Source organism: Crocodylus porosus, unplaced genomic scaffold, assembly GCF_001723895.1.
Source record: "Crocodylus porosus isolate Cpor-Errol unplaced genomic scaffold, CroPor_comp1, whole genome shotgun sequence".
Classification (NCBI taxonomy): domain Eukaryota; kingdom Metazoa; phylum Chordata; order Crocodylia; family Crocodylidae; genus Crocodylus; species Crocodylus porosus.
The window spans coordinates 18,673,046-18,695,040 of record NW_017728947.1 but is presented as its reverse complement, the minus strand read 5'-3'; the positions used below and the strand labels follow the sequence as shown (position 1 = coordinate 18,695,040).

At 41.1% G+C, this 21,995-nt stretch overlaps 1 protein-coding gene across 5 annotated transcripts in view; it reads left to right on the top strand.

Annotated features, from left to right (window-relative positions):
• Nucleotides 1–21,995, top strand: part of PPFIBP2 (PPFIA binding protein 2) — a 154,739-nt gene that overhangs the window by 85,713 nt on the left and 47,031 nt on the right. For all 5 annotated transcript variants that reach the window (XM_019551483.1, XM_019551484.1, XM_019551482.1 and 2 more), the window contains 2 exons: nt 7,416–7,547; nt 19,263–19,355. In XM_019551483.1, the coding sequence (XP_019407028.1) occupies nt 7,416–7,547; nt 19,263–19,355 (225 nt within the window). The remainder of the gene's footprint in view (nt 1–7,415; nt 7,548–19,262; nt 19,356–21,995) is intronic.

Below are 21,995 nucleotides of genomic sequence, written 5' to 3'. Positions count from 1 at the left end.
GAGAGACACAAATAATCTCTCTCCCCTGAATCAGCCAAGTCAAGTATGGAAACAGTTAGGAAGCAGAATATTTTTGCCAGTAGTGGTTGTTATAACTCTAAAAGTTATTTATTTATAAATATATAACCTTTATAAATGTGACCTTATTAAAGCTCTAAATAATCTTTAGAGTTCTCTGTACATGCATTTTCTATAACAACCGCTTAGGAGAGTGATATTTAGGAGAGAGATACTTGTCTCCATAGATTCTCTGCATGTTATGAAGCCTCATGGTAACACATTTTTTTGGTTTAAATTTAAGGCAGAAGCAAAATGCTCATATCAATATGGTGTTCTCCTTTTCTCTCCAACAGCTAACCATGGTTGGAAATTTTAGTACCTCCAGCCATCTTGCATTTGGCATATGTTCAGTGATAACTGTTCCAGATAACTGTGTAGCTTGTTTAGCTTTCCCATAATATCATGGTGATGGACAGCCAAAATCCATCAGTCAAAGGATCTAATAAACAATTGAAAGTTGACTTGGTACTCTTTCTTAAGCATTTAAATAGAAAGTAAAGGCTTGAAGACAAATCAGTATGATATTTCATGCTTTCCCCCTGCCAGGGCCAGGTTCTAGCTAGCCATTGTATGGGTACAAGAGATGGGAGGTGTACAGAATTCTGTTCTACTTTGGAAGGGGAGCCTAATATTACCCTGGAGAACACAGTGCCTCCCACAGGAAAAAGGAGCTTTAAGGAATGCAAGGAAGGAGCAGTGTGAGGGTAAGGACTTGTTTGTGGTGCAGGTTAGCTTTTATGTAATTCCTCCTTGTGGTCATCTTTCTTATAAGCATAAGGACATAAGAAGTACCATACTGGATTTTTCCAGTGGTCCATCTAGCCCAGTATTCTGTCTCCAGCAATGGCAGAAATGGATGTTTTAGAGGAAGAACATTGAACCGGATATATCTAGAATGATCTACTCCCTATTCAGTACCATCCCTGGCATCCACAATTACTGATTCAGAGATACCAGAGGAAACATCTCTAGCCATTCTGTTCAACAGATATTAATAGATTATCATCCATGAATTTGTCTGGTCTCTTTTTTAACTTGGCTATGTTATCTGCCTCTCCCACCTCCTGTGACAGTGATTTCCACAAGTTAACAATGTATTGCATGAAATACTTTCACTTATTACTTTTAAACCTGTCTCCTACTAATTTCAGTGGGTTCCCCCTAGTTCTAGTATTCTGGGACTTGGTGAACAGCAGTTCCCTTTTCACTTGATCCACACCCTTCATGATTTTCTAGACCAGAGGTGCTCAACTTCCAGTTCATGCAGCCATGGCATCCAGCCCCCATGGATCAGAAAATTTGGCAGTGAGAGAGTGGTAGAAGCTCCGCATGGTCAGATCCAGTCCTGCCAGGGCCATTGCCAGTCATGCAGCAGGATCAGGGCCGGGCCCCACCCCTCCCACATGTCTGGGTTAGGCCAGGCTGCTCCTTCTCTTCCCTCCACCATGCGTCTGGATCGGGGTCACTCTACCCGCCCCCCACCCCTCCCACACACACACGCCCAGAGCTCAGAGCCACTCTGCCCTCCCACTCTTATCCTCCCCCACCATGCATCTGGATCTGGGCTGGGCTGCTCTTCCCCTCCCCGCACTGACAGATGGATTATCACCCCCTGCTGCACACCCCACGCTTGGCCAGATTGAGCCCGCATTATGCTCAAATAACCTGTACTAAGTTGCTCAAATAACCTGTACCTTTTTCAATTCTAATACATCCTTTTTGAGATGTGGATACCAGAACTGTGCGCTGTATTCAAGATGTGGGTGAACTATGGATTTCTAGAGTGGTATGATGATGTTCTCTGTTTTGTTTTCAATGCCCTTCTTAATGATGCCCATTGATTTTTTTGGTCACTGCTGCATGTTGAACTGTATTTTTATAGTTGAGGCTATTTTTCCCCATGTGCATTACCTTGCACTTATCAACATCAAAGTCCATCTGCCATTTTTTTGCCCCCTCACTCAGCTTGGTGAGATTTTTCTCTACAGCTTCTCTTTCTCAGTTTGGCATTTGACTACCCAAAATAATTTGGTATCATTTGCAAACTTGGAAATTTCACTGTGTATCCCCATTTTCAGATAATTGGTGAAAATGTTGAACAAAATGGATCCATGTGGGACTCCATTTTTTCTGTCCTTAAAGAATCTCCCTCCATCCCTGAAAGTGAAAGTTTAGATCTGCCTTTTGTTTCCTATCTTTTAACCAGCTCTCAGTCCACTACAGAACCTTCCCTCCAATGCTGTGGCGACTCAGACTTTTAAAAGGTGTGGTACCTTGTTGAAAGCTTTTTGAAAGTCCAAATATATTATGTCAACTGGATCTGCCTTGTCCATGTGCTCCTTTTCACACTCATAGAAATCCAGCAGACTAATGAGCCAAGATTTCCCTTTACAAAACGCATGGTGACTCTTCCATAGCAGATCACATGTGTCCATGTGGCTGCTGATTTTATACTTTGTTATGAAATCTACCAACTTTCCAGGGTTGGAAGTGAGGTTCATTGGCTATAGTTCTCAGGAGCATCTCTGGAGCCCCTTTTAAAGATGGGTGTTATGCTGCCAACTTTCAGATAAATGACATCTGGTCCTAGTAACTTATTAGTATTTATCTTAATAGGCAAGTGGGCCAGAGTCCTTTCTCAGTTATGCCAGTGTAAATATGGAAGAACTGTTCAGCTCACAGAGATTGGCTGGCTGTCAAGGGTTGCACTTTGTTACCCTAGATATTGAAGCCCAGCTGAGTTTCAACACTTCTTTATGATTTGCAGTAGCTAGTTGCCAGCAGCTGGCTTGTCTTGAATGTTGTGATATACTCTGCGCTGTTTCAGTTGTTCTGTATGTGACTTTTTAGAATATCTAGTTGTATGGCATAGGTAAGCATCACAGAAATTTTGCTTGTTTACTTTTAGTATAGGTACTGATCTGTCCTTTAGACTATGCAAATGACTATTCAAATTGTCAACTGGCGAGTTTGGTGTTTTCCATTGCTTGGCAATGTAATATGCACACAGTGAATTGGAGAGTTGTAATTCACTGTCTGCTACTGACTTGCACCATTTCATGGAGATTACACATGCACATTGCTCTCAGCTGTGTTTTGAGTTAAGCGAATATCTTATTTCTACCACAGCTGACACACAGCGCTTGAAAAGTGCAGTCCTCATTAGTAGTGGTTCTTGCTGAATTTTGCTTATCAGGTAGGTCTCAAATGTTTTTATTTCCAAACTGCTTTACAAGAATGAAAAGAACAAACTCCCTGTCTTTGGCAGAGAATATATGTGCAGAATAATTTTTTCTTACCCAACTGAGAATTGTCCTTACGATTTCTCTAGTAATGTTTAGCGTGCCTTTCCTCCAGTTTCTGTGGGCTGCTGAATATTTTGGAGGTTGGTGTTCTTACTTAATTTTGGGTTATAAAGTCAGTATGCAGTGTTCTTTTCCTAAACTATCTTATTTCAACGTGTAACCCTATAAACAGCTTTACAATAACTGCTTGCTTCCAAGGTAGATAAATCTGTGAATTTTGAAAGTAATAGCACATGTTCAGATTTAATTGGGATTATGAAAAAAGGCACATTTTAATGTAAACATAAAAAATGCTAATTTATACAATGTATTCTGTGTGTGGTAGAAATAAATTTACATTTAGAAATAAGATGCATGTTTAAGTTTTCCATGCATTAAGCTACATAATGTAACAGCTTGTGAATGACTTATCTTAGTAGTTAGCTCTAAAATAACATTTTTCTTAATTTTTAAAAAGTTCTTTTAAAGAAATTGCATTGAAAAATACCAATTAAAAGAATTTTTGTCAGTTCTTCATTTGAAAAAGTAAGGTTTTAATTTGGCTTAACATCTCTCCTAATTGAAAATCTTTACATTTTATAAATACAGCATACTTGTAGAATTGGTTCTATTTTTGTCCTGCACTTTGGTTCCTTAAAGATCATCCTAAAACCTCTGCAACCCAAATTACCATTTTGCATCTCATATATTATCTTTTTTGCTTCAAACATTAATTTGTATTTTCTTTTCTTACAACTGCATATTTATTCAACTTGGTTTAAAATTGCATCATATACCACCAAAATACTCTATAATTTCTCTGTAACAAAATGGGTCACATTCTACTAATGAACTGCTCAGTATGAGCATCTGCTTGAAGATGAAAATAATTGTTTCCAGATGTTATACATTTCAAGAAAGGACATTTACTTTAAACTGCACTATCAAATCAAAAGTTAGACTTTTTCATCCAAGATAAATAGTCATCTGGCATAAATCAGCATAGTTTCATTGAAGTCAGACTTTAAGTAGGTAGCTGTGCATCTGTTTTGAAGTCAAAGGATATACATCAACTTCTATTAGCTTTAGAACAAATTGTAAAGATTAGTATGGGTTGATGATAAAATCTTTTGGTGCCAAATTCCTCCTTCCCTGCATTGAATAACAAGTAGAACTATTTAAATCAATATAGGACCACAGGAAGATTAAGGCATATTCACTGCAGGAAATCACTGTGCAAAATCTTGAATATGTAGGGGAATGTGGCATACTGCTTTCTAAGGTTGGATGGTGCATGCTTGTGGCAGTAGATGGGTTTCTGCTACAAGAATTGCTTCATTTATTCAGCAGTGTTTCTGCTGAATATTATAGCAGGAACCCTATAGCAGGCCCTCTGTAGCAGGAACATCAAATTGAGTCAAACCAAAAAAGAGAAGGTTATTTCTATTCATGAAGAATGGAGTCTGCTAAGTGATGTTTTAAGATGAGAACCTCAGCAATTTCATTCTTACCATTTTTTCCATGGCACTACTTGTTAGCAGCAAGTCTGAAAGAAGAAAGCAGCCTTTTGCTTGTGTTGCATTCAATATGGAAATTAGCAGTTGTGATACTAAAGCTGCTCCAGATTGGGATGCTATACACCTGTGAACAATGATTCTTTACAGGTTGCTGAAGATATACTCCTTTATTCTTGCTTTTCAGGAAGACTGAAAAGCTAACATCATTTATAAGGGTAGCTTTTATAATATATGACATTTCTAGATCTCTGCTTTGTAAACACAACTTTCTGGTGTGAGGAGCAGTCACTTAGTATAATTATATTTGATGATTGTTGGAACAAGGTTTCTGACTAGAAAGACAATTGCATTTAGCCCCCAAAAATAATTGAACATCAGACAGAGATACAGTGCTCTGAGAGCTGCATAGGCAGAGGCATAAAGCACAATTCTTGTTCTGAAAGTACACTTTTACTTCTAGGATTATCAGTCTGACATCTACCTTGAGAGCTGGGTCAATCCACAGAAGTTGAGATGCTCTTTCATAAATAAATACAGTTAGCTACATATGATCTTTTTTTTGTTTGTTTCTCTTTAATATTTTGGGAGGGTGGACCATTTATGAACTTGGAAATCTAGTAGCTTTTCCTTTATCTTTCTTTGGTGCTCATTGAATTCCGATGCCCAGCAGAATCCATGAGGCTGCTTTTCTGTTTATTTTCCTGTCTGTGTCCAGATACCATTGACAGCGTCAGCAGGAAATGGGCAAAGTGCTGGGAACAGTGGGTGGTTTAGCTAATTGCTGTGGGAGTGCAGATGGGAGTCAATTACTATTTTAAATCTGGACAATATTTCCCTCCAGATTTAAACAGTTTAGATATGGATTCTGTCTGGGTTTCAAATAAACAGTGATCAGAAGTTTTAAAATTAATCTTTGCTTGTTTTGCTTTTTCAAAATGCTTCCTTGGTTCTGTGCCATAATGTAAGTACTTAGTCTGCCCACCAGTATGAGATGCAGATTCTGATCTCAGTAACATCAGTGCACATCCAGAGTAACTACATCATCATCACTGAAGTTACTCCTGATTTACATCATATAGCAGAGACCAGCCTTTCTTTAGTAACCCATTTCAAATTTTCACAAGGACTTATGTAACTTAGGGACCTCAGTTCTATTCTAAAAGTGGTTTAAACATTAATATGCCTAAATGCCCTTGACTTTCCATGAGATTCAGGCTGATAAACATATGTATCACTTTCACAAATGGAATAGAGGCGCTAGAACACTTCGGGGGGGGGGGGGTTGTGGGGGCGTTTCTTAATGATAACTATGTATTATCTTTGTGAAGTCTTTGATCTTGGCTTTCTTGAGACCAGTAGTTGAAGGGTATGAGGAGAATACAGAGAAACACATTCCAATTTCAGTGATAGCAGACTGATACAAGGTTCTTTGTCCAAAACTTGTCATTTTCTGCCATCAATTTCTAGTACTTCTAAAAGTACACTGAGGTCATCTAAGCACAAATTATGGCCAAATGTTTTTTTTGTTTACATGGATTGGTTTGGACAGCATTGTCTCCTGTGCTTAATGTAGTTAAGTCTCAGCACTTTCCATTCAATACTCCTCACTTAGACAGGGTGCATGCTTTTGAGAAATCAACTGGTACTCCACTGTGCAAAGAAGAATTACAGGTGATTTCAGCATGGTAGAAAAGATTTGCTTATCATGATCAGGCAATGGAAGGAGATTTTAGGTATTTCCTAGGTTGCCATGTTGTGGAATATACTTGGCTAAATAACTTTATAAAATGTAATCTAAATATAAATTATTGTAATATTGAAATCTAGTTCTTTCTTGGTGAGGATTGTGGAATTCAGACTCTTGCCCATGGGACTATAAAAAACTGTGTGAAAAGATTTTATTTGGTACACTGTTTTCTACTGTGCCATGTGAATATTTGTGAAATATTATGTATGCTTGTGTTCATTCAGTTTCCACAGAGTCTTCCAGCTAGTGACTTGCCCACAAAATAGCTCAGGCACAAACATGCTAAAAAAAATGTTCTTTAGTAATTTGCAAGGAAGAACACTTAGGAAAAATAGCTGCAAAAATCATTGACACATAGTTGGAAAAGGGTAGCAAAAGTTATTCTATTCTAAGTCTTCCACTCAGTCTCCTGGGTATTTTTTTTCCTTTTGCCGATAGTAAAAACAATTCCTTTTCAGCTGTTTTCAGCCGAATAGAGCCGTCTGGTGAACTTCAAAAAGTTTTCACTCAAATATGGTATAATTCTTTCAATTCCACAAAAACATGTATAGCAGCTACATTTCCCAACTGTAATAAATACTTATGTTGAATGCGTCTGCAGTGCCATGCAATTTTTGCCGAATAAACAGTGGGGGCATGTGGCTATAAAATGAGGTTTAGAATCATCTTGTATTTGTAGAGAAGGCATAAACTTTGGGTAGAGACCTTCTGTACTTACTTATCAATGAAGAATCTAGTGTGCTGTACATATTCATATAAATCATGATTACTGTGTGTCGGTTGAGGGGAACTCTCCTGTTCTTTCAGGAGCTGCTAAGCCGAACATCACTAGAGACTCAGAAACTAGATCTAATGGGAGAAGTTTCGGACCTGAAGATAAAGCTGGCTGGTATGGAGAAGGAACAGAGTGACTATGAAGAGAAGCAGAACAAGGCTGAGGTGAGTCTCCTTGCTGACCTTTTGATGCTTAGTCACTTGTGTACATTCAGCTTCTACAGGCTTACTATCATTTGGAGAAATATCAGGGCTGAACTGAGTGTGCCACAGTAGCTTTCCAGTTAAGGTATTCTTTGTGTATCTTCGGTACTGCAAATCACTAGCAAATATGAATGCATCTTCTTCAGTTTCTTGTTTTTCTTTTTCTATGTACAAACTTCCAAAGTTACAGGGCAGCTTTAGTCAGATACAGAGAATCTTTTCTGGAAGGATGTAGTAAAACAGGAAATAACTGAGCCTTTCCCTTTCCACAGGAGTTGGGGAATGAGAAAAGCAAGCAGTGATATTCAGCTGATTGGGGCTACCAGCCTCTCAGGTGCATTAAAGCCCTTGACTTCAAAGCACTCCTGAGACTGGGGGCACTGATCAGCTGACTGGATTGCTAATTGCTCGTGCAGCAGGCTCCACACTGGCAATAGGGCACAATTGGGATCTAATTGCCAATCTCACTATTGCACCATGTGTAGCATGGCAGAAAGAAATCATGATCATTGGGATCATGGATCCCATTGCATTTTTAACTGAAATCTGTCAGGGGCCTTTATACTTTAAGGTAGAATCATAGAAGAATAGGACTGGAAAGGACTTCAGGAGATGATCTAGTCCTGTCCCATGCCCTCTGCCCCCATTCCCGACCCTGCTCAAGACAAAATCATCCTTATAAACTATCCTAAACAAGTGTTTGTCTTACCTATTCTTAAAACGTCATGTATTCTTAAAATCTCATGAACAACCCCCTCATAATTACCAGGCACAAATCCTTAAAATGCTGAAGTAGCATTAGAGCAATGTTATAGCCGTGATGGTCCAGGAATTATGTGAGAGGCAGGGTTTTCTTACAGTGATATATTTGACTGTACCAATTACATGGTTGGGAAAGAGCTAGACAAGCTTTCAAATGCAAGACATTCTTCGTGTATGAAGAGTAAAAGCCAACACAGCATAGTGAAAGCCAGCACAGCACAGCACAGTATCATCGGAAGATAAAGGAGAAAAATTCCCAGGAGTAGAAGATAAACAATTAGCAAATGAAATGAAGTTTGATTATTAGAAAATCAAAGCCTGTCAAATGGGTGCTAGGAACACCCTTACTTGCCACAGATAAGTCAGGGTATTATGAAGGTATTTTTGTTCCTAGATGACTAGGACTTGTTCCTAGATGACTTGATAAATATGAAATCCAGGTCATGCTGGGAAGATATCTTCTCCCCATAATATAATGTTTGCAACAAGTTCTCAGTTACATGAGTGTACAAATGTATGTTTACCCAGGCATACCTGTAACATACTGTCTTACTGTTCACTTTTCTGTTGCCCCCTTCCTCCCCCCTTCTTCCCCCACCTCCTCTACACATGCTTTTGCATCACTCTGCCCAAAGGTTTCTGGCAGTGGTTGAACACCAGGAAGATAACAGCATCCCTTCTAACATCTGTGGCCTCCCCAGACTCTTTTGCTCATAAAAATCAGTCTCTTAATTGTAGAAGGCCTAAGCAATCTCCTTCAAGCCTAAGGTCTGAAGAGGCCTGTGCAATCTACTTCACAAGAAACTGTCCAAATCTCTTGCTAAGAGGTATGTGCTCCCAAACATTCAAATCTCCCGTTATCCTCTACCAACATTAAAATATCCTAGTATAATAATTTTTGGGGATTAACACTATTTTGCCCCCTAAAACATCTGTAATTTAAAAAAAAGAAACCTCCCCTTTTCAGCAAAATCTATTCTGAAGAGAAAAAAATGGCCGTCTCAGACTGTTCCTTGTACTAATGTTTGTAGAGGCACACTTACAGTCCACTTAAGTGCTTCAGGGAGCCACAACTGACAAACTGAGAAAAATCTCTATAACGTAACTAAGGCATGTCAATAACGACACATATCAAGTGAAATTGAAGTTGCAATAGATATTTGGAACAGACTTGCTGTATGGCAGGATGGAAGGGGTGAAGCTGCAGAGGACAGGATAGAAAAAAGTTACCTCCACTAGCTGCTGCTTTGTCTGGGCTGCCCCTTTCCATGCATCAGTGAATTGCTCTGCTTAGAACAGAGTTCATGATTGACAACAGTGAGTGTGATGCCAATGGGATTTTAAGGGTGCAAACAGAAGTCTCCACTGTAACTCAGAACGCTTTGCAGGAAGTGTTCTGAATTACAACGCTCCCCCAAACCAAACAGAAGTTTTGAAACAACTTCATCTGAACCTTCATGTAATGAGGGTTCAGATTTTTGCCTAATCACCAGCCATTTTTTAAGCTGTCTGCAGCTGTGTGGTTTTGTTCGGTCACAGCTATAGATCGTTTTCTGTGGCAGGATTGGGAAAAAATTATCACTTACATCTGTACCCTGAGTTACCACTACCCAAGAACAAATGCCGACTCGCCCAGAAGCCATACACTAGCTAAGCCATGTTAAGTTGCATGCTAATTATATTGCACATCCAGACTTGTTTCATGCTATTGTAAGGAATAGATTTAAAACAAAAACATATTCAAAAACAATGTATGAAAATTCAACTAAATATGCTTGCAATATATTATGATTCTTGACTGACTTATTTCAGAACAATATTATCTAGTTGACCTCATAGAATTTAACATTAGTTTCCTGGTGTTGGGGCAATATCTGGCAAATTAAGATAGCCTTCCAGAAGTGAATGAGTTTTACCTGTCAAATCCATTTCAGTTTATCATGTGCAATTTGCAGCTGTGGTTTGTGTTTGGTTTTAGTTAGTAACAAAGAGGCCGCTGAGTATCTCTAAGCTTCTTTTCAAGATATTAATTTCATACCAAATGCCACTTGTCACTGGCTCTCCAAAAGCACGTGCTAAATTGAAAGTGCTATTTTTATCCCTCTAACAGAAGGGCCAAGATAATAGATATTTGTATGCAGACAGACTTTTCTGAGTTTTACAATTTTACTGTTCTTTTCATATAATGACTTCTCTTACAGCAGTGTGATAATCTGAATGTTTCTGAGGCCATCTCTAAAATCTTATCTGAAAAGGTCTTAGTTTTGAAGATCCAGATTGCTTGGCTGTTTTTAGGGGGGGAGGAGGGGGGCTTTTTGGGGTGGGGGAGGGTTAATTTCAACAAGTTGTGATACAGCTTCAGTATCAAATGACATGTTGCAATTAAGATGCCTGTGCTACGTGAGCACCCAGACGCAAGCTAGCCTTCTATTAGGAGGTGGCAGGAACAACTGTTGTGCTCTTCCCCCACCGCCCACTCCCTCTGTGCTCCTGGCATTGTGTATTGTGACTCTGTTCATGAGCTACTTGCTTGATGACGGTCAGTCTGTGTAACATAAACAGTGACATGTATTAAGGGTAGTGCAGATCTGCACTCTCTTGAGCTTCATGATGCACAAACGGGTGTAATCGCCAGGGACTTGGTGAAGAGTCTAGAAACAGACCTACCACTTCTATTACTTTTCTAACCCTGATTGGCAGGACTGTGAGTTGTCCCATGTGCAAATTTTCCCCCTACCCTTGCATGGCTCCTGAAAGGTTTTTTCCCCTAATTTTCATGCCACCATACCTGCATAGTCTTTCCCTTTTCTCTTGCTTTGGATTGATAAAAGCATGGGACTACTACTTGTATCCATGCACTGGTTGGGTAAAGCTGTCCTGTATCTCTTGCCTTACTGAGAATATGTAGGAGTGGAAGTCTCTGAGTCCTTTCCTAGTCCTATTACTTATTAGGGCTGTGCGAAGCTTCGGTCATTGATTTGATTCAGAGGAGATTTGGCCTGATTCGGTGGCCAAATCTCCAAATCTGAATTGAATCAGGAGACCCATTAATCACTCTGAATTGAATCAGATGCCTCCGAATTGATTTGGAGAGATTCAGAGAGATTCGATGATTCGGCCATAGACACAACTTTATATGTTTTTTTTATGTACCTTAAAGTACCAGGCATAGCTCATGAACGCTGCAGTCGTGGGGCAGATGGAGCATCCCACAGGACCATGGGGGGGGGGGGCCAGGTGGCTTGGTGGTAGACCCAGAAGTGGACCAGAAGTACTTCCGGTCCACTACTGGGTCTGCTGCGAAGCACGCAAGAGACCCCTTCCTCCCACCCCCAGTTCAGCGACTGGTGTCTCCTGGGTCTGGGGGGGCAACCTGCAGCCAATCTCTGAGCTGGGGAGATGTGGAGGGGTCCCCCACATGCTCAATGGTGAACCCAGCAGTGGACCGGAAATACTCTATCCGCTCCATCCTCCCCGCCATCTCAGCATTCACAAGCTGCACCTGGTAGCTCAAGGTACATGGGAAAAACATATAAAGCTGTGTCTATAGCTGATTTGCTGATTCTCTGAATCAGAATTGAATCTTCAGTTTCAGATTTGGCCGAATCAAATCGGGACAGTGATCCAAATCAGTGAATTGAATCGCTGTCCCCTGAATTAGGCTGAATCCAAATCCGAATCGAATACTGCCCTCTTTTCATGCCCCTATTGCTTATGTGTTTGGCCCTGACTTTTTTCTGCAGAGTCTCCTGTGATAAGAAAAAAGATTTAAACAGTAACAGTGACAGTAAATCTAATCTGTGTCACTTTTTTAATGCTAGGTAGGAAAAGTTACATTCGAGATACAAAGTTTCCCCAGGGACTTGAATCCCTGCCAGACATACAGGTAAAGCTGCAGTGTGATCTCATGCATGATCCACACAATTGTGCTTCCTGCAGCACATGCATGGCACTCCGCCTACATCAGCAGATAGGAAGCTCCTACAACTGGGAGCCTCCTCAGCTCATGGGGCTCCCAGCCTCAGGGGCATATCATGTGGTCCTGTGGCTGGGAGCCCCATCAGCTGATCCAGATTCCCAGCTATAGGAGTGCACCATCAGAACATGGGACTCCCAGCCACAGAGGCTCACCTGGCCACATATTCAATTAATGGTGTGATAGGAACCAGGCTCAGAGTTATTCACATTTTTGTGGAATTACTTTGTGGCTTATTCCTTGGTTTATAATGCTATTAATTACTTTAAAGTGTGAGCAGGTTACAACTTAAGATGCGATTAACTGGTTAAACATGTCTTAAGTGTAGTATGTGACAGAGACCTTAAAGAGGTACTTTTTGTTTGTATCTAGAAATTGATACCAAAATGGAACCTGTTTAGCTTGAGTTTTTCTCTTGCTCTAAGGCAAGTATAGCTAGATTTTTCTGACTGTAAGCCAGAAATCACCCTTCCTCCCCCACCCCATGCCTTTCCCTTCCCTTCTCAGAACAGAGGTAGGAAGGCAGGCACTATAGGACTGTGCCATGTTTATCTCTGTGGTGGCAAGAGAAGAACCCCCTGCAGCTGGTGGCATGTGGAAAGCACCCGCTGCCAAAGCCCTATTTTGCCAGATACCACCAAAACCCCACCTCTATGAATCAGATCCAATGGCTCCACAAGCCGGATCTGGCATGCAGGCTTTAGGTCTCTGACCCCTGCTCTAAGGCATCTATCAACATGATTCTTTTATGTCTCAGAGGGCTAGTTCTGCTAATGATCACTGTTGCTACAAAGCTTTCTGCCTCCCCTTGGTCTCCATCCAGGCTTTATAAATACATGGGGGTAGAGTGGCAAAAACAAAAAAGTGCATTCAGTGCTTCTGAATGTTCTTGCATTTATTTAGATCTGGGTCTGGTTCCAAACTTTCCAAAAGAATAGGAAAGTTTAGATGTTCTCTTTGGCTCAAGCCAAAGTCTGGATATAACAGTTTCATAGACTTTAACGCTACAAGAGAAGAGGCCTGGCAAAGGGGATGGACAGAAAGATTACAAGAAGCAAAAAGAGCTGAAATGAAATCAATGCTAGTCTTTTCCCTCTAAGAGAAGAACAGGAATCAGCAAAGATAGAGACTACATCTGGAGCTTTTCACTTTCTCTTCTATGAAGCTCTTGTGCCTGCCTTCCAGCCTTTTTACTGTGCTCCAAGAACAGAATCCCACAATGGGAGGCCATGCATGTCTGCTTGCTACGGACTTGCCTCAGGGCAGACCTGATAAATTAGAAATAGTAGGACTCTCCACTTCAGCAGAGAGGCCTCCCACATATCTGCTACTGAACGGTTGCACTGCCCTGAAAAGGATCTGTAACTAGAGAAGCTGGCCAGTCTCTTCTCCGTGTCAGTCCATAAGTACAGACATCTACCTTGCTGCTGCACTTATGCAGCAAATGGTTCTGCAAACTCTCGTGCAGGTTAGTGGTATTCCCCATTCCCTGACAAAGACAGGTAGGATCACAATGGGGATTTTCCAAAGAAATAAGGAAGTTAGGCACCTTACCTTGGTAAATTGTGGACTAAAGTTAGTAACAATCAACAGGGATTTATTGGTACTGTGTTAAATAGCACATGCACACACGACACCAGCCACTTGATGAAACTGTGATATAAGGAAACAAAGTAGGTGTCTCCATAGTATTCAGATTTTATACAAAGCTGGGTGCTTTCCTGATGTTCTGTATTGCAGCATTCTGATAAAATGGCAGCCTTCACCAGAAAGGAACTTCCCTTCACTCCTGCCCTTTGTTGTTGCAAAGTGGCTCTGTATCTATCCAATGTATGGCATCTGTCTTGGTGAGCTGGTACCCAAGTAGGCAGGCTGCAGCCATGACAGTGCAGTAGTCTACAAAAGAACAGGTGTTACAGCTTCCATATGCCAGGGGCCAGTTTCTTTTTCTAAATATCTTAATTTGTTGAGGGTTTTTGGCTCAATTTAGGCTGTAGATATATCATTTATCTACAGCCTAAAACTTCTGCTGGGTGAGGAAGAAACCTGACCAGAGCATATATTTATGTCCTGGTTCAACAAATGACTTAAAGATGTGCTTAAACAGGATGAACACCTGCTATGCTTAATCTGGTGCTCAACACAGTGAAAATATCAGACCTGTAATTTTTTTTTAATATCACTTATATCACTTATAGTGATAGTGATTCTTTTTGGAGAATAAAAGGGGGCCTTTGTGTATTTAAAATTGGCAGTGGAGTCCTGTGGAGATGCTTAGGACTTTGGCTGTCTTCAGCATGGAGGTGTCTGTAACATGTATGCCTACACTCTGTAAGTTCTTCACCTGTACAAAAATGTTCTGACTGTTACTGACCATAACTGCAGCTATCTTTGTATTGACTGGACTTCAGAAAAACTCCAGATAAGCATAGAACCTCACCAGAACATCCATGTTTCATAATTGAAAAAATCAAAATCTCTTGAGTGTCTCTAGGTATTTTACTGACAGTTAAATGTCCCATCCATTCAAGGGATGGATCAGGGTCATCAGATTTACTTGATTTAGGAAAAATGCAAATCTGTAATGTATAGGTTTTCAGTAAAAGTTAATGTTGAGAAAAAGGAACCGCAATGTATCACAGTTGCTGGAAAGTCCTTTAGGATTCTGAGCTTTTAGTGCTGATTTGTTCTTAATTTGCTTCCATAACTGAAAATGTTTTCTTTTGTTGCTTATGTCAGGGTAGATCTTCTCCACATGATTGCTTTTGTTTTATGATGTCATTTGGTCTTTTCTGACATACGCTGCTAAACTGTTTCGCATGATCTCTGTGTTAAGATTCTGCCCAATTTTATATGGCTACATTTGTAGTGTAAGGGTTTGTTGTTGTCACGCTTCCTAGTCCCAGATACAGACTGGCCTGCTAGTAAAATGGAGGTTAACTAATTCTATTTTCTGTGTGAATGCCAGTGGTTAAAAATAATGTGGCCACAGACTTATGGTCCTAACTGATCTCTTGGCAACTGTCCGAGTTGATATCATAAGTTAACATAACCAATGTCACTTCAGCAAAAAAAAATGATGCTTGTGAATCCTGTATTCATTCATGTCCCAAAACAGCTTCTACCACTGGTCAAATTTGATAATAATGTTTTCAGTTGTCCTGATATCTGACTTAATCCTGCTGCACAGGATTGCTGAAGATGTTGGCCAAATTCTGATCTCCACACTGATGTTCATTCTGAAGAATTCTAGTTCATCTATCCTGTTGGTATTTAAACACTAACTCAGTGGACCTTCTCTAGATTTATGGCAATGTATACCTCCATCATGAGGAGAAAATATAGTTTGTTCTTTTCCAGTTTGCTTCTTAACTTCATTGTATTTTTCAATGTCATGACTACAAAGTAATACACTTTACTTCCTGCCCTCATTTCTTCCTTGACCTCTTTTTTTTCTTTTTATCTGTCTTTCTTTCCTGTTTCCAGTCAGTAGTAAACCTGATCAGTGAGCTACAGGAGCAGATGTGTAGACTGCAGCTGGAAATAAATAGTAAAATCCAGGAAAGAAAGTCTCAAGATAGGAAACCTGACCTGACAACTAATGGTCCTCAGCCTAGCACAAGATCAGTGGTAGAGGCCCTCACCCAGAAGAATTGCTCTTGGTGTGATGTATGAGAAGTACCCCTTAGCATGTGTCTGTGCATTGCCTCTTTTCTCCACCAAACTGAGTTCTGTTAATCAGAATAGTGTTTTGAGCAGTAGGCATTAATCTGTGTGGCTTTTTATTACAGTGCTGTGTTAATATACTAACCCTAATAATAAATCAAGGCCAAGTACTGCTCCTGTTCATGCCTTTGTAATCAATACACAAATACCAGAGAAGGAAATACATCCTTCACATTGTAAATGGTATCCATTTCACTTTTAGCTCAAAAGTGTTTTATTATACCTGCTCTGTTGTAGAACAAAGTCTGTATGATTTACAGCAGCATAGTTTCAAGTCTTCAATCATATGTCATGAACTGACATGGGGAATATGGGAGATTATTAATTCCTGAATGTCTGAACTGCTTAACACATTTACAACAATGAAGTTACAGGTAAATATGGTAAGAACATCTAGAAGGTCTCTAAAATAATATTGAACTTACTTTTCTTTCATACTGTTCATTGCATGTATTCTCATTGGATTAAATGACTGGAAAGAACCACAATCAGACACTTCATTTTGCGTTTAAAAATAAGGAAATCATGATGCAAAAATCTGTTTATTCCCTGTAGCAAGCACTTATGAGAAGCTTTTTGAAACTGACAGTACAAACATCCACTTTATTTGATCAAAGCCACTGCGCATGTCAGGGTAAAAGCTACTTTGCTTAAGCTGCTTAAGTTGATTGGAGGTGGAATGACATTGGTATTCCCATCCTAAAGCCCATTTTAAGACTTGGTTTTTAGTGCTATTTTGCTTCAGTTTTGTACCTCTAATTACAGCGTGGATTCCAAATGATTCTGCAAATAATCCTCTCAGAGTTCTTTATATGTGTTTTCCCATCATTTCTCTTTCATTTTTTTTCTGTCCTACACAGATTTGGTTCTTACTAAGCTTCATTATGTTTAATAGTTTGCCATTGTCAGTATCTGCGAACAGTGAGATGTTACGCTACCATATGAACCACATGTTGAAGCAGCAGGTTCAAAATCATATTGAAAAAATGTATATCTTTGTGTCCAGAAAGCACATCCTAAGAGATATTGTGCTTGTATTTTTTGTCTCATTTGGGATGGCTGCTTAATGCATGGAAACATATATATCGGATTTCTGGATTTAGGTTAAACTTCATCCTCTTCTAGACTTCCATTCAGGGAACCCCAGTTCTACAATGCTAGTCCCAAAGTTAATTGGTACGGTTGATTTCAAGAATGAGCATTAAAGTGACAGTTGTGTTCAAGAAGGGTATGGGAGACATTTAAGAAACAAAACTTAATTGAGGATGGGCAGCTGTGGATAGAACCAGTGACAAAGCTACATCCCTGTTTTGGATGCATTTTGAAAGTGCATTGGGCACCACCATAAAAGGCAAGAAAAGTTGTACTTTAATATGCCAAAATACAGACATTACTAAACATAACATTTAGTGCTTGGAAAATTTACCCAATTTACCCAGTGAGCAATGATTAAAACCCTTTGTTTTAATCCACTTTCTTTTTAAGTAGGTCTTAAAGGATCTTTTCCTAGACTTCCTTCATTATCCAGTTCAGTAGGAGCCAATCTTTTTGGCTGGCCTGCCACAAATTAACACCATAACCTCCCCAAGCTCTGATACCCTTCCTCTGCCAGCTGCTGCTCTTCTTTTTGTTCCCTACTCTGTGCACCCTGTTTGAACTCCTGCTCTGCTTTCTGCTCCCTGCCTTGTGCTTTCTGCATCATCTTGTGCTTTTCTTTGTGCTTCCATCCCTGTCTACAACCTGTTCCCTCCTTGATCTGCTGCATGCTACATGAAAGGTCTGCATGTCCCACTTGTGGCACTCATACCACAGGTTGACCACCCCAGTCTAAATCTTCCTCCTTCCTCCCTCCTCTCCTTTGAAACTTTCTTTCCCTTCATTTTGTTCTTTGCCTCCTTTCACACAGTTTCTTTTTCTTCTCTTGTAGTTCTTTCCTCCAAATTCCATGTTTTTGTTCCTCATGTCCTTGCCCTCTCCTCTGCCCATTCCACACATTCATGTGTCTATATCCACTCATACAAGGATTTTATTAGACTCTTAGGCCTTATCCCCATGAGCAGAGGCACATGGGTGCCCCAGAGGAAAAAAAGCAGTGGCCAAATGGGAAAAATGCTCTGGGTGGAGTAGGGGAGGCTGGGACCCCCAGCATCCGGGCTGGTCCAAGCAGTCTAACTTGGGGTCCTGGGGACCTCCTGGGGCTCCAGTGGCTGTGATCCAAGTTTGCAGAGCCTGGCCAGCAGCTGGAACATGGCTCTGGCCGGCCAGGTTCCAGTTTGAGGTGGCATATGCTGCTACATGTACACTGCCCCACTTTTTTCCATGTTCTTTTTTTGATACTAGGATATCCTGGTATCTAAATTTGGCTCTGCACTGCAAATGTGCAGCACAGAGAACCATATCACATGCATGGGGTGCATTTTGCATAACCTCAAAAGCCTTTGAGGCACCAGAAAATGCATGTGAGTGCTCATGTGGACACGGCCCAAGAGGGTAAACCTACCAACCAAAGGTGGGGAAACTTTAATGAATGTGATTAATCTTGCAGTCCCCATGTGACATGGGGAAAAACCACCTGCACTTTGCAGATGGGAAATGAGCCATGGAGGGTGTAAGTGACTTGCCCAAGGCCTTGTAAAAAGTCTGTATCGGAAGAGAAAATTGAACCTAGGTCTCCAAAATCCCTGATGAGTGCCCTAAGACTATCATTTTTCTGTCATCCTAAAGGCTCATAAAGAGCATTGCTGTTGCTCTTTCCCTCCATCGGCTCTACAGATACTGTTACTCTTTCTGTTCCTCACCATCATTTTTTGTGTTTCTTTTGGAACATAGCTCTAGTGCCTTCCTTTGTTGACCATCTGTACAGAGAAGTAACTTTGTGCTCAGTGCAGCATACATGCATCCCCTATGCCAGGGAGCTCACAATTCACAATGGCCAGATAGACAAAGGGCCTTCCCCAAAGTACGGCCCTTGAACACTGTCATTGAAGTGTATTTAATCAGTCAATAAGAAAACATTCCTAGCAATAATGAAGGCAAATCACAGTAGATTTCATCGCTTAACCTGTGGTGCAAAAATAACAAGGAAAAGTTTGCTGTGCGTGGTTGGTCCTACATTTGCTGGAGTGTGTCATGCATGACACAATACATTCTTTCAGAGAACTAACACTTGTCTGAGTCTTTGCATTTAGCTGGTCTATATTTTATTTTTGCAGAGCCTGCTACAAGAACTCAAACATCTCAAAGGAAAAGTGGAAGAGCTGGAAAATGAAAGAACCCAATATGAATGGAAATTAAAAACGACCAAAGTAAGCAGTGAATTTGGCGTTTAATAGTGAGTTATTTTACCTGGAAGCAGATGTGTACCATTTCTCCCTGTACTTACTTTTCTTGCATTTGCTATATTTCAGTAATGACTGCATAAAGTGAGGTTTTATTTGAACAAACCCATCCAATATACAGTTTGCCTTTCAAATCTCTTTCCTGCACTCTGTTGTCCTTTTCTGTTTTTAAAAACTAGCATATTGTATAACAAAGGAATTGTTTTTGGGCAGCAGATGTTTATTTCAAGCTTTTCTATTTTACTGTCTCCATATCTGTTACAAGTCACTACAGAGAAAACTCTTTAGCCTGACTGTCACAGTTACCTCAATGTGGGGAAATGTTCCATTGGGAAGGAAAAATATGGCACTGCTTAATAGTGTTTCCTTACCCTATGAACAACATTAATAGTTTTTAAGATCAGAAAGGACTATTAGATCACCTAGTCTGACCTCTTGTATATCAAAGAATTTCACCCACTTTCTTTCCTTTATTGAGCTCTAGTAACTTTTAACAAAAGCATATCTTCCAGAAAGGCATCCAGTCTTCCACCCTGCCATCAAACAAACTTTGGAATACTCTATCAAACGAATTCATTTCCTAGCCACCACAGTGAAGATTTGCAATTGCTGTGCCACCACCACGTTGTATTGGAAAACCACTGACTGCCACAGCTGCCTTCACACCAGCACACCATCCTAAGCGCACCACTAGATCCATCATCTAAGCCATGCTCTGTTACAGCCAAATCTATTCTGATCTCACCAAATGGGATACACATCTTGAGGATCTGGAGCAGGAATTCCCACAATTACAATGATGTACCAAAGCTGTGGCCATGTAAATCAGCAAATCCAGACACAGCCTTTGCTCCAACCTGCTACAGTCCCAATCCCAAAAGAACAACAACATAATCTATGTAGTTATCACTTACAGCCCCAAGCTTGGACACATCATTAATGACCTCCAACCCCTCCTGGAAAGGATAGCACTTCAAGATAGCCATGGGGGAAAAGGGTGGCATTGCTTACATACAATCCCCAAACTGCAAACAGCATCTCTTGATCAGCAAGCTACCTCCTGTTACCACCAGGTCACCAGGCCTTACAGTGGCCCCAAATGCAAGCTGTGGCCCCTCATAACACAGACCACGTCATTACTGGACCAAATAACAGAGATAATAATATCAGTAGTTCATTCATCTGCACCTCTCCCCACTTCATGTACACTATCAGCCTTACGGTGTCGCTCTGCTTTCTATATTGGACAGGAAAGGCAATCTCTACATGTCAGAATGAATGAACATCAGTCTGACATCAATTCTGGAAACACATGAAGGCCTACGGCAGAACACCTTAACCTCCCTAGATATTCCATTGGTGACCTCAGGGCAGCTGTTCTTAGACTATTTAAAAGGGAGGTGTATACCCAATGGAAGGGAGGGGCCATCACCAGGGAGGACTATACCTCTGTTGCTTGGGACTGTAGGGGGGCAGCCAGGAAGGCCAAGGTGGGGATGGAACTGGGACTATCTACCTGGATCAAGGACAACAAGAAGTCATTTTTTAAATATATAGTGGGTAAAAAGAAGGTACCAGGTAATGTGGGGCCTCTGCAGGACACACTAGGAAATCTGGTTGTTGCACCAGACAGCAAAGCTAACCTATGCAACAATTTCTTTGCCTCCACTTTTCTGAGCAGGGACCAGGTCATCCCCCACACTGGGACCCCTGTAGGCCCCAGGGGAGGCGCACCCAGGCCTAGGGTCAGTGAGGACCTAGTCAGGGAACTTCTGGAGGGACTGGATGTATTTAAAACAGCTGGTCCTGATGATCTCCAGCCCAGAGTGCTGAGGAAATTAGCTGAGGTCATTGCAGGACCCCTGGCATGGCTTTACGAGCACTCATGGTGCTCTGGTGATATGCCAGAGGACTGGAAAAGGGCCAGTGTGGTTCCCATTTTCAAAAAAGGGAGGAAGGAGGACCCAGGAAACTATAGGCTTGTTAGTCTTACCTCGATCCCGGGTAAGCTTTTTGAGAGAATTATCCTGGCACATGTCCACGAGGGGGAAGATTATGCTTAGGGGCAACCAACATTAGAGGCAGGTCTTGTCAGACCAACCTGGCAGCCTTCTATGACCAGGTCACAAAATCCTTGGATGCAGGTGTCATGGTGGACATAGTCTTTCTGGACTTTAGGAAGGCCTTTGACACTGTTTCTCACCCCATTCTTATTAAAAACTAAGAGACTGTGGCATCGATACCTACACAGTCAGATGGGTCACTAGCTAGCTGGAGGGCCGCTCCCAGAGAGTGGTGGTGGACGGGTCATTTTCGACCTGGAGGGATGTGGGCAGTGGGGTCCCCCAGGCCTCGGTCCTGGGGCCCGCACTGTTCAACTTCTTCAACAGCGACTTGGACAAGGGGGTAAAAAGCACCCTGTTCAAATTTGCTGATGACACTAAGATGTGGGGAGAATTGGCATGCTAGAAGGGAGGAATAGGCTGCAGGCGGACCTGAACAGGTTACAGGGGTAGGCGGATGAAAACAGGATGGGTTTCAACACTGACAAGTGCAAGGTGATGCACCTGGGGAGGAAGAACCAGCACCATACCTACAGGTTGGGGA